This window comes from Delphinus delphis, chromosome 6, assembly GCF_949987515.2.
Source record: "Delphinus delphis chromosome 6, mDelDel1.2, whole genome shotgun sequence".
NCBI classification, from domain to species: Eukaryota; Metazoa; Chordata; class Mammalia; order Artiodactyla; family Delphinidae; genus Delphinus; species Delphinus delphis.
Genome location: NC_082688.1, coordinates 109547293 through 109559790, shown reverse-complemented (window position 1 = coordinate 109559790; position 12498 = coordinate 109547293). Strand labels below are relative to the sequence as shown.

At 41.9% G+C, this 12498-nt stretch overlaps 1 protein-coding gene across 2 annotated transcripts in view; it reads left to right on the top strand.

Annotated features, from left to right (window-relative positions):
• GALNTL6 (polypeptide N-acetylgalactosaminyltransferase like 6) overlaps positions 1 to 12498 on the top strand; it is a 1143433-nt gene that overhangs the window by 938317 nt on the left and 192618 nt on the right. For both annotated transcript variants that reach the window (XM_060013624.1, XM_060013625.1), the window contains 2 exons: positions 6030 to 6215; positions 9791 to 9974. In XM_060013624.1, coding sequence (XP_059869607.1) covers positions 6030 to 6215; positions 9791 to 9974 — 370 coding nt within the window. The remainder of the gene's footprint in view (positions 1 to 6029; positions 6216 to 9790; positions 9975 to 12498) is intronic.

Here is a 12498-nt window from a genome sequence, read left to right as displayed (position 1 = left end):
GAGAAATCTCTATAGTTTAGATTTTGCTGATTATCTCCCAGATGCACCATTTCACGTACTCATCGATCCTTTATTTCCTATAAGTTGGTAGTTAGTTCTATAGGCATGACCGAATTCAGATTCAGCACTTTGCTAAGAATGCTTCATAGGCAGTGATGTGTTCCCTCATCAGGAAGCACAGAACAGGTGATCTGGCTCCTTTTGTGATGTTAGCTTGATCCATTAGCTCATTAGGGGTTGTAAAGGGTGACATTCTATCTCTTCTTTTTTTTAATATTAGCTGGAATATATGTTGTCTATTTATTTAAGTTTAGTGTCCCAGCTATTTCCCAAATGACTCAAGATGCTTTGTACATTAAAAGAATAGAAAATAAGACATTTGGAAACAGAAATCAGTTGAAATCATAATAGAAGCAATTAGATACAGTTCCAGCAATTCTAATACTTTCTTGGTTGAATTTTTTGTGCTCTAGAGATAATATGAAATGCTTATATTTGAATGCTATGAAAAGGGACCTACTTAGTGTGGTCAACTAGGATGTAAAGAGATTGACAGCTTTCTGGAGTTAACTAGAGACATACATTTCTCCTGTATAAAGAATATAGAAAATGTCTCTACACTGCTAAGTAGACAGTTATCCTTAACAGTGCCACTTGGGATTAAAATATACACACGGCCTGTGTCAAGTAGATTGAGAAGTGGAAGAATATCTTACAGTCTCTAACTGTGAAGTACTTCTTGTCACTGTGATAAGACCTCAGATTACCCAGAATACTTAAGAGTATATTCTTGTTGTAAAAGGATGAACCCGGAAGGTTTAAGGTATGTATATTTCTGTGTGTTTATAACACATTTCATTTCATCATCAGGTATCACCCACAATAACTAACGTATATTCTATAGGCTCTTAAGGCCATATTCTGCTACATTCTATCTACCAACACCAGCGTATAAACATCAAAGAAATTTCAGCTCTATAATACGTATTTAGATATAGAAACTTGTATCTCCAGATCAGTAGGGTCTCCTGCCCCTCTTGCTCTGTCCTGGAGATTAAATTAGGGGATTCAAAGGAGATAGAAGGAACTTGGCAACAATTCCAGCCGCTGAACCCAGGGCAGCTGTTTGTCCAGCCTTTGGTGAGTCCACCACTTGGGACACCCTGGCCTTGCACTGTAAAACTGATGGTCACTTAGATTCCCTGTCCCCTTGGGAACACTCTCTCAAAGTAGACTAGAAAGCTGTCTAAACTCTGCTACTGTATTTTTCTGATATAATAAGCATAACTTATTGAACGGATCTAGGTCTCTGATGAACTTAAAGTGCTTCAAGGTCATGATTTTGATATCAGTGACAGTCTTATAGACAGGGAGCTGCAGGAGATTAGACAGATGCTGTCCTGACCAAAGATAAGACCCTGGCATTTGCCTTTTGACTAAACGTCTGATACATGTCAGCTTTACTTTGACTTGACTCTTGCTTTCCAAAGTGACATGCAGCCCAAAGAAACACCAAAAGACCAACAATTAGGATGCTTTTTAGGAAAAACTAAATACTTCATAGATAAGATCGATGCCATAAGTAAAACCTGACGAGAGAAATTACAGAATCGTAGAACTGGAAGGAATATTTAAGATCAACCCATCACGTTCCATAGGTGAGGAAAATTGAAGTGACTTAACCAAAGGCATAGGGCCAGTCAGTAATCGGTCTATAACTCATGTCCTTGGCTCTGGACTAAAAATCACTGAAGGTGACTTTTTAGTGCTTGGTTGCTACCCTAAATACTAAATATAGTGTCAGTTTGTGGCGCGTAAGTGAAATCCCTAGAAAAAAAGGAAAAGTACATTCAGAAAACTGCTACATTTAATGTTCACGGTAGCAAGACACCAAAATTCCACTTGAGTAAAACTCATCATTTCATTATTACCCCCCAGTGAAACAATAAACCTTGGGCAGAAATCGTCGTGTTTGAAATTATATTAATTCTTCTAGGTCATCAGGGTACCACTCAGTGGATTTTAACAGTAATATACCCACCGCTAGTCTAGGGCCACCAACTAAAAAAAAAAGTTAATGGTTCTACAGATGTTTCCTAGTCAATAAAAAAATGTCTGCTTTAGGACTTCCCTGGTGGCTCAGTGGTTAAGAATCCGCCTGTCAATGCAGGGAACACGGGTTCGAGCCCTGGTCCGGGAAGATCCCACATGCCACAGAACAACTAAGCCCGTGCACCACAACTACTGAGCCTGCGCTCTAGAGCCCATGCTCTGCAACAAGAGAAGCCACCACAAGGAGAAGTCCGTGCACCACAATGAAGAGTAGCCCCCGCTCGCCGCACCTAGAGAAAGCCCGTGCAGCAACGAAGACCCAACGCAGCCAAAATAAAGACGTAAATAAATAAGTATAAATTTATTTAACAAAATGTCTGCTTTACAAAACTACCATACATTCTCGTTATTCTTTAAAATTAGATGAGTTCAAAAGGGATCTTCAAAGATGCTGTACTTGAATTAAAATACAAAATCATGTTGAAAATCATTTGAATAATATTTTAGAAATGAATCTAAAAACTGTTCATACAACAGAAATGCAAACTGCTTTTAATTTAAGGCCATCTCTACCATCCCCAGGAACTCCCTTGTATGAGAGCCTAATTTGCTAATCAGATGGAAAATACCCGTCTTCATCGTGGGTTATGGTTAATTAGATGTTACAACTGAACTACTAAGAGACAACGGACCCCTCCAAGGGGCAGTCAACTAGAACATTATTCGGAGGCAAAGCAACCTAATTATTACTGCAAAGTTCAAATTAGAGGAGTTGATTTGAACACTTAATGGACTCACTTCGGGGTCAAACCTCTTGAGATTAGTGAATTCATACCGGACAGTCTTTTTAGTACATGAAAATGGGCTTTGATAAAAGAAAAATACACGGAATCAGAAAGTGTACAGAGAGGGAAAGGCAACATGTAGAGATGCTCCCACCAAGTTCCAGAGAGTTTCCTATAAACTAGAAAGTGTGGAAGCATAAATCCCAAGTTGGGACAATCCCTCGCGGGTGACCGACAACCCCCTGCTTCTTGCTTTGGGACACGTGGGAGGCGAATCTCTTCTAGAAAGAAGCACTTTCTCATACGCAGCTCCAGAGAATTAATCTTCCTCTCCCCCAGAAGAGACTCCTGTAGTCCTTAGGGGTCAGAGAGGAAAGCAGTGAACGCACTCCGATTGTCGAGATGGTACCCACAGTGGTACGTTTGACAGAAGAACCGTGAGGTTTAAAGAAAGAGTGAAGAACACTGTTTGGGTGGGTTTAGCCAATGTGCATGATCTATTTTCAGTCCCCTACGACTGCGGGGACACTGCTTCCACAAGACGGTATGTCCTGTGGTCCAAACTACTGATTTACACATAAACTTAGAGAGTGATTCTTGTTGGTATGTTGGTGACACGGAAGGATTTCAATGCCTGAATACATTACAGGAATGAGATTATAAAGTTTTCCTAAACATTGATTACCGTGCGAAGTCCTAATAGAACACAGGCCTTTCACAACTGGTACCCACAGAGCCCTCGTACGGATCACCGATCACTTATCTTTGATAGCACACCTGGACGGCGGGCCTCTGCTTCATTTCCCTAACAAGACAGTAAGCTCCAGGCTCCCTCAGAGGCGGCACTGGGCTGTACAGCCCTTGGGAATCTTCCTTGGAGCTTGCACACAGTGGAGAGGGGAGGAGAGAGCCAAAGGGAGGGGGCACAGCACACCTGGCTCAAAGCAGAGAGAGACACGGGACAGCCAGCCTCCTAGGTGAGACTCTACCACACAGCCATCAACTCATACCAGCTCGTTCATGGCTAGCCGAAAGTGTTTCGCTTTAAGTTGGCAATAAACGGAAGACGGTGAATTATCCAAAGCTCACTGAGAAATACAAAAGTCTATATTTTTCATCTTTCAAACTTAGCATTCTAAGGCATTCCTTCAGCTATTTAGAAATGCTGCTTCTAGGACTTCCCTGGTGGTCCAGTGGTTAAGAATCCATCTTGCAAGGCAGGGGACGCCAGTTCGATCCCTGGTCAGGGAACTAAGATCCCACATGCCACGGGGCAACTAAGCCCACACGCCACAACTACAGAGCCCATGCGCTCTGGAGCCTGTGAGCCACAACTAGAAAGAAGCCCACGCACCGCCATGACCCACATGCCACAACGAAAGATCCCACGTGCCGCAACTAAGACCCTATGCAGCCAGCCAATAAATAAATATTTAAAAAAGAAGAAGAAATGCTGTCTCTCTTCCTAAGTACAAGTGACTTACTGGGGTCTCCAATTATTGGCTTAATAAATGTTTACTGAATGAGCACTGTCAGGTCTGTAGTCAAAAGCTTGACCCTCCTCCACCCTCTAAGAGGACAAAAATTCCCCCCGAGTCAGGTTTAGGGAGTTTGCAGCACCTACTCACATCCTTCATCATCACAGACTTCCCACCCAGGCCTGGCCTGACTCCAAATCCTGTAAACTTTGCACTCTAGAGTCTGATCTGCAGATCTCTGTTCATTACAGGGAAAACAAAATAGAGGGGGGCATATTTTGATCTAAAATATTCTTTTGGAAGACCCCACCAGCATTCTTTTACGGTAAAAATTAGAATGTGAAACATTTTAACTGACCCATTGGTAAAACATATTTATAGGACAGTCAAGAAAAATAAAGGAAATTGAGAATTTTTTAATCACTTCACCAATAATCAGAAGCAATAAAAACAAGGATAAGGACGTCCCTGGCGGTCCAGTGGCTGGAACTCCACGCTCCCAATGCAGGGGGTGCGGGTTCGGTCCCTGGTCGCGGAACTAAGATCCCACGTGCCATGTGGCGCACCAAAAAAGGAATAAGGGTAAACGCTTGCATGCAGAGAAACTCCATTGCGGAGTAATTCTGACATCTGTTAAATTGGAGAGCAGGACAGAGATCATAAATCCTTCCATGAATCCCTATTGTTACAGATCGTAGGAGGAGACAATAATAATACTGTCCTTGATGCAAACATGCAGAGAAAGTTTGAAAGTGAAACCTACAGAACAAACAGCATGCTAAGATGCTGTTTCAATTAATATTAGACTATGCTTGTTAGAAGCTCCAGGAGAGCCCTCCTAATGTTTTACGTGCAGGAGACTGAAAGCAGAGACGAGTATATATCCCACAGAAAGCAAGCCACCAAAACACACTTATTTGGCTTGAAAAAAGAACTGAGAGATTAATGCATTTTATCACAGCCAGTAGGAAGTGTTTTAGTCTGTAAATAAGTTATCTGATTTGATTTTGTTCCCGCTGTTTGTTTTTTATTAGGCAAAGAAAGATTTCCAAATTTTTGTTTTCTAATCTTAAAGACCTAAGCCCACAGTGATTACGTAGCATCTCATCTGCCTATCCCTCTTCACATCTAATTGTAACAGCAAATCAGTCACTTTCCACTTCAAATCAGGAGCCATGGGCTGAACTTGCGTGCCAGTTTGCTATTGCCTCACAGGAGGGAAAATCTGTTTGCTTCCTGTTGATTTGAGAGGTATTTTTTTCTTTCCTGTGGTTTTTACATGCAGTATTTTCAACACAGAGAACACTAGGCAAAGCGTTGCCAGAAAGGGCCCTCTTGTTGGCAAGAGCCCATATGCTGGAACGTTCACCTGACTTCACCAGCAGGGACCCAGGGCGGATGCCCACCTGGGTGCAGGCTGGCGAGGCTGCAGTCTGGTGGCCCCTGGTCCACAGAAACCACAAGGTGGAGTGCCAGCGGGTCAGTGTCCAAAGGGCGGCGTTTGCATCCTGTGGAGCATTCTGCAACTTGTAAGGTATAGAGACCTCTAGGCATGAAATCTTACTCATCTTTCCCCTTGCGATGAAATGAGGAGAAGATGGGCTTCCGCCGGGCTTCACCGTTCACGCTCTCCACACACAGACGCCCGGGAGTAATTATGCTACAACTAATGTCCTGTGTTCTTTCTGTACCCGTTCTTCTCCCTCCTTCCCAGAACACCTGAAGGAGAAGTTGGAAGAATACATGGCTCGGTTTTCCAAAGTGAGGATTGTTCGCACCAAGAAAAGGGAAGGGCTGATCCGGACCCGACTCCTGGGGGCGTCCATGGCCAGAGGCGAGGTCCTTACGTTCCTGGACTCCCACTGCGAGGTCAACGTCAACTGGCTTCCCCCGCTCCTCAGTGAGTGACCCTCAGCCCCCGGGGCCTCCGGGGGAGGCGGGGGAGGGTGCCGTGCCCTTCTGTGTCATCCGCCATTGACAAAGGCTAGAGACCCCTTTTACGAGGTTTACAGTGGGAGCGGTGAATTCTATCTTAACTATTGCTGGGACGTATAGGTAACTAGAAAACCACACTGAAATTGACATTTTAGGTAATACCAACTGCAGTCTAACTTAAGGTTTGAAAAGGTTTGATTTCTTTATCTTAGACATTCACTGAGTAAACACTAAAAGGAAAAAGTATTCATTATACTACCTATAAGCACAGTATGATTAAAATACACACACACACACACACACACAGAGTTTAGCAAGTGTTATAGGACTGTTAAGAGATGAGAAAAGTATTCAGCCCCAGAATACAGTTAAACTAAAAGCACACTGACATTTTCCCAGGATTTATAAGGCCATTCTCTTTTCCACTCCTGCACCAGCTTAGCTCCCTAAATATACGACCCCCCCATCATGTTTACACACAATCCCTCACTCAGAGCTGCTGTCCAGGTGATACATCTTAAATGATCACTAGAAGACTATCACTTGAACTGTTAGAAACACCAAAGTCCTGAAAACCACTCAAGCTCGGAAACCTGCATGAGGTTCAGTCCAAGCACCAGTATTTTTTTAATTTCACAGTTAAGTCAGAGATCAAGCCCAGTAGTAGCTAAGGAATCAATTGTAAGGCTGAGGGAAAAAGTGTGTTTCTAAAAAGTTCTTGGTGCGCACATATTGAGCTCCTTTCTGTTCTTCCACATTTCACTAAATCAACTTTTATTGTAACTATATCCCTGGCCTTGGAGCTAAAGCCAGTTAACAACCTCCTTCACAATAGATGCCTCAGAAAGAATCATTTTCTATTGAGAACCTGCAGGATTTCCGATAGAAGCAGCAAAGCTCCAGTAGTAAACGATGTGGGGGAAAAAATCAATGGAAATTGTGTTGCATTTGAAACAGGAAATGACCAGCAACTAAGGCTCCAGGGCATCTCAGAGCCACACTCTGCCCCGCAGACAACCGCCCAGACACCCTCATCAACAGGGATGTTTCTAGGCTCCTAATGGCCAGAGATTCCTCTGAGCTTTTAATTAAAAGTGGCTTGTCCAAGGACATAGCAATTTAGAGTTTCATCAGCAACCATCAGTTTCCCTTAAACGGAATTTGACCTATATGGTGCTGAATACTCAAGTCAGCACAAGGCCTAATTTATTTATGAACCAAAGCAAGCCCTAAATGCCAATTATCAAGGCTCTGATTGTTCATATGCACCTAACCAAAAAAAAAAAAAAGGAAAAAAGAGGGAAAAGACAGAGAAGCCCACTTTTTCTCATGGAAGCATTTCATTTCCTGTAGGCCTGATGGGTAAGAAATGATTCATGCTCAGGATCACTATCTGTTTTTATTTTCCTCTATCAGTGTCTTGACACATCCTCCAAAATGGAAAAAAAAAGGGGGGGAGCCACACAGTTTCTTGGTTCATGTTTCACCTTGGGGTTTTACCTGAATTTCAATTTCCCATTAAGAGTCTGTTTGTTTGATCCCTGGAAATTGAAATGTAGGCACAAGCCTTAGATGAAAAATTAGTCATGCTACTTTCACCAGAGCTGGTGCTGCTGGATGAGAGCTGAGAGGAAATCTGAAGGGAAAGTTGACAGTTTAACAGACTAATTCTCTTCGGGTCACCTTGAGACTCCTTGTTGGTCAAGGAACTTGTAAATCAACCTGATTCTGAATTTGACTGAAGAAAGTCACTGAAACCTTAATACTCAAGTACCTGCAGAGGTGATAGAAGAAATACTTTGGACACAGTAATGATGGTCTCCTCTGTCAAAGACATCTATGGGGGAATGCCACTTAAAGACTAAAGCCCACTGCAAGGCTTGCCCAGGTGAAAATGATGCCCACAGAGCTCTTGGTGGGATTAACTTAAGGAGTGAATGAATGAATGAAAGAGAAAGAAAGAAAAAGAGGGAAGGAAGGAAGGAAGGGAGAGAGAGAGAGAAAGAAAGAAAGAAAGAGAGAGAAAGAAAGAAAGAAAGAAAAAGAAAGAGAAAGGAAGGAAGGAAGGGAGAGAGAGAGAAAGAAAGAAGAAAGAAAGAAAGAGAGAGAGAGAAAGAAAAAGAAAGAAGGAAAGAAGGAAGGAAGGAAGGAAGGAAGGAAGGAAGGAAGGAAGGAAGGAAGGAAAGGGAAAAAAAAAAGAAAGGGAGAGAGAAAGGTAGATCTGGGGGGAGATCTTCCATAGGATTCTGTGGTTTCCATGCCCTGCCTTATCAGTGTCTTCAGAATAATGATGCTGAAATAGCCAAACCTCATTATTTCTAAATTATGTCTTTTCTTTTTTAAAGATACTTAAATGTATTTTATTCCACACGCCACATCCAAAGGTCTTCCAAAGAACCAGAAAGCAGGTGTTTGCACGTAAAAGTTCTGCCTGTCTGACACTATTAGTTTGTTGTAGTAAATATTGAAGAAATGCACATTGTTGGGAAGACAACACTTCACATGTAGCTGTTCTAGGTCAGCCAAAGTACCTGTACCTGCCCTTCCCAGCACTGGCTGTTCAGGTCTCACATAATAACATCTACAAGGGAGGAGCTGGAGGTGCAACTGGAAAATAAGTCTCCTTTCTGCCTCAGAGAAGCACCATGGCCAACTGGAAAGACCCCAGACTTTAGCACAGGACCATTAAGCAGGGATTGCATCCTAATTCTTGCCGCCAAAAGATGAGCGACCTTGGACAAGTTATTTAACTTCTCTGAGCTCAGTTTCTCATGTGTAAACTTGGAATGATGATAAGAACAACCTCACTGGGTTGCTAGGAGGGTTAGGAACAGCCTGAGTATACTTAGTAGTTGCTCAAGAATTGAACAGTAGCAGGAATAGCAGCAGTAGAATCCGGCCATCTAATGTATTTTCAGATATGATGAGAGAAGATAAAAATGTATAGCTTTGATAAACAGAGTCTATGTTAAAGAACAGTAGCAAAATAGGACTTGGCAAAATCTCTGGTAAGCCTGAGGGCAAAGAATTCTGTGTATAATCTGCCAGCATTTGGGGGGCGGTGGAGGGACAGCCATCATGGCCATTGTAAGATGAGATGCTAAAAAAAAAACCCATGAAGTTAAATATTTACATTTCGGAACCTCCAGAAAGCAGGCCAGTATTTTCTCAGCAGGCTCTAGCTGTATGCTTGAAGGAACACGAGGACTGTTTATACTCCACGCATGTTGGGTGCACTGTAAAATGACAGATTGGGGATAGGTCAGAGCAAAACTGTGACAGAGGGAGAGCTAAACGCTCTTCTCCAGGTATCTCTGGGACATCACTTTCTTCGAGGAAGATACCACAACACTAATTGCACCTAATCACTGTCCCATCACGTTAAGCCCAGCATTCAAGCAGAGATTCTGCAAAGTGCTCTGAAGGCGACAGGGAAGCAGACCGCGAGCATGACGCGTTAGGAAGGGCTTCTCTTGGCAGAAAAATGAGAGATGACCCGGGCAGGCGTGTCATTTCCTATTCCGTGCTTTCGTTTTTCAGACCAAATTGCACTCAACCACAAAACCATCGTGTGCCCCATGATCGATGTCATTGACCACAATCACTTTGGGTACGAGGCCCAGGCCGGGGATGCCATGCGCGGCGCCTTTGACTGGGAAATGTACTACAAGAGGATCCCCATCCCTCCAGAGCTGCAGAGGGCGGATCCCAGCGACCCTTTTGAGTGAGTAGCAGCTGAGGGAGGGTCCGAGGGAGAAGGGGCAGCTAACTCAGGCGTGTGTCAGCTGGAGACCCATCTCCAATGAAATGGAATCAAACGGGTGGCAAAAGTACGCAAAACACTGGGGAAAGGGCAGACCTGCAAGTTGTGTAAAGTCACAAGCTGTGCCGAGTACATTCTTGGACTTTCTGAGTGTGAGAGGGCGTGTGCGGTATGAGAATCAGTAAAGGCAGAGTTCACAGCAAATGCATGGAAAAGGGATGCAGTCCCTTTCAGCCATTCTCTTCGAGGTTCTTTCCTCATTTTCAGTTCCCTCTGTTCTTTCTGCTTTTCCCTAAAGGATTATTTAAATGAACTATTTTACCTTTCTTCATTAGGGAATGATATAAAATATGAACCAGTATTTAGGCCTAGGTTCCATGCCCTGCTGGGAATTGCTTCTTTATAAAGGAGGGCCATGTTTCGGACGAGCAGCTGCTCCCAGAACTTAAACTTGGGGAATTCAGTCAAATGACAGACCCAGAGTAGATGATCTTTGATAATATTGCCCCCAGTTTAGTTCTATACAGATATAAGTTTACAGTAATCTATTGATTTCTACAAAGCTAAATTCTTTCTTTCCAATGTGGACAGGAGAACTGTCTATGTCAAGAAAAAGAAAAAACTATGGCTCTGCTGACAAACTATTAGGACCATTAATGGTTAATGGTGAACTTTTTCCAAAAGTTACCCAGAGATTGCCCAAGGCAGGCTATTATCTATTCCTCATACTTCACCCTTTTGATATCCTTAAAACCTTTATAACTTTAAAACTATTATATTTTTTCTTAGTACAAAAGAAGTGTCTAGATCAAGGCTTTGCACACTCTCTAAGATTCTATTTAATATGCATTAAAATCAATACTGTTTTTTCTAATATATTTTTTATTGATGTATAGTGGCTGTACAATATATATGTTACAGGTATACAATATAGTGATTCACAATTTTTAAGGATTATACTTCATTTATAGTTACTATAAAATATTGGCTAGATTCCCTGTGTTGTACAATATATCCTTGTAGCTTATTTTATACCTAATAGTTTATACCTCTTACACCCCTACCCCTGTATTGCCCCTCCCCCCTTCCCTGTCCCCACTGGTAACCACTAGTTTGTTCTCTATACCTGAGAGTCTGTTTCTTCTTTGTTATAGTCACCAGTTTGTTGTACTTTTTGGGCTCCACATATAAGTGATATCATACAGTATTTGTCATTCTCTGTCTGACTTATTTCACTTAGCATAACATCCTCCAAGTCCATCCATGTTGCTGCAAATGGCAAGCCTTCATTCTTTTATATGGTTGAGTAGTATTCCATTGTATATATATACCATGGATGTATCTTGTGTCCATTCATGTATTGATGGACACTTACATTGCTTCCATATCTTGGCTATTATAACTAATGCTGCTGTGAACACTGGGGTGCATGGATCTTTTCAAATTAGTGTTTTGGGGTGTTTTTTCGGATATATACGCAGGAGTGGAATTGCCAGGTCATATGGTATTTCTATGTTTAGTTTTTTGAGAAGCCTCCACGCTGTTTTCCACAGTGGCTGCACCAATTTACCTTCCCACTGACAGTGTATGAGGGTTTCCTTTTCTCCACATCCTTGCCAACATTTGTTATTTGGGGTGTTTTTTGATGATGGCCATTCTGTCAGGTGTGAGGTGATATCTCATTGTGGTTTTGATTTGCATTTCCCTGGTAATTAGTGATACTGAACATCTTTTCATGAGCCTCTTGGCCACCTGCATGTCCTCTGTGGAGAAATGTTTATTCAGGTCTTCTGCCCATTTTTTTAATTGGGTTGTTTGCTTTTTTGATGTTGATTTGTATGATTCTCTAACACCATATACAGAAATAAATGGATTAAAGACCTAAATGTAAGACCAGATACTATAAAAGTCCTAGAGGAAAACGTAGGCAGAACACCCTTTGATATAAATCACAGTAATATTTCTTTGGATCCACCTCCTAAAGCAAAGAAAATAAAAGCAAAAATAAACAACTGGGACCTAATTAAACTTCAAAGCTTTTGCACAGCAAAGGAAACCATGAACAAAATGAAAAGACAACCTACAGAATGGGAGAAAATATTTGCAAATGATATGACCAATAAGGGGTCAATATCCAAAATATATAAACAGCTCATACCATTCAACATCAACAAAAATCAATACTGTCTATTCCTGAATAACACGGGCTATAAAAGTTTACAGTAGAGAAACTCCCAAGTGCAAAAATTACTTCAGTGACTCACTTTAAATTACAGTAAACATTTGATAAACATCAGGAAAATGTTTCTTCCGATTCTATTCTCTAAGAAGATAAACTCTTGGGAAAGCAAAGGGGATTTCAAAAGACATTAGCCTGGTAAAAACGAAGGGAAATCATTTCTTTTGTAATAAGCGCACTCATTAAGTATCCAGAATTTCTGAAAGAGGCCTCTTCAGATGCGTAAATTCCTGGGGAGTTTTTTAG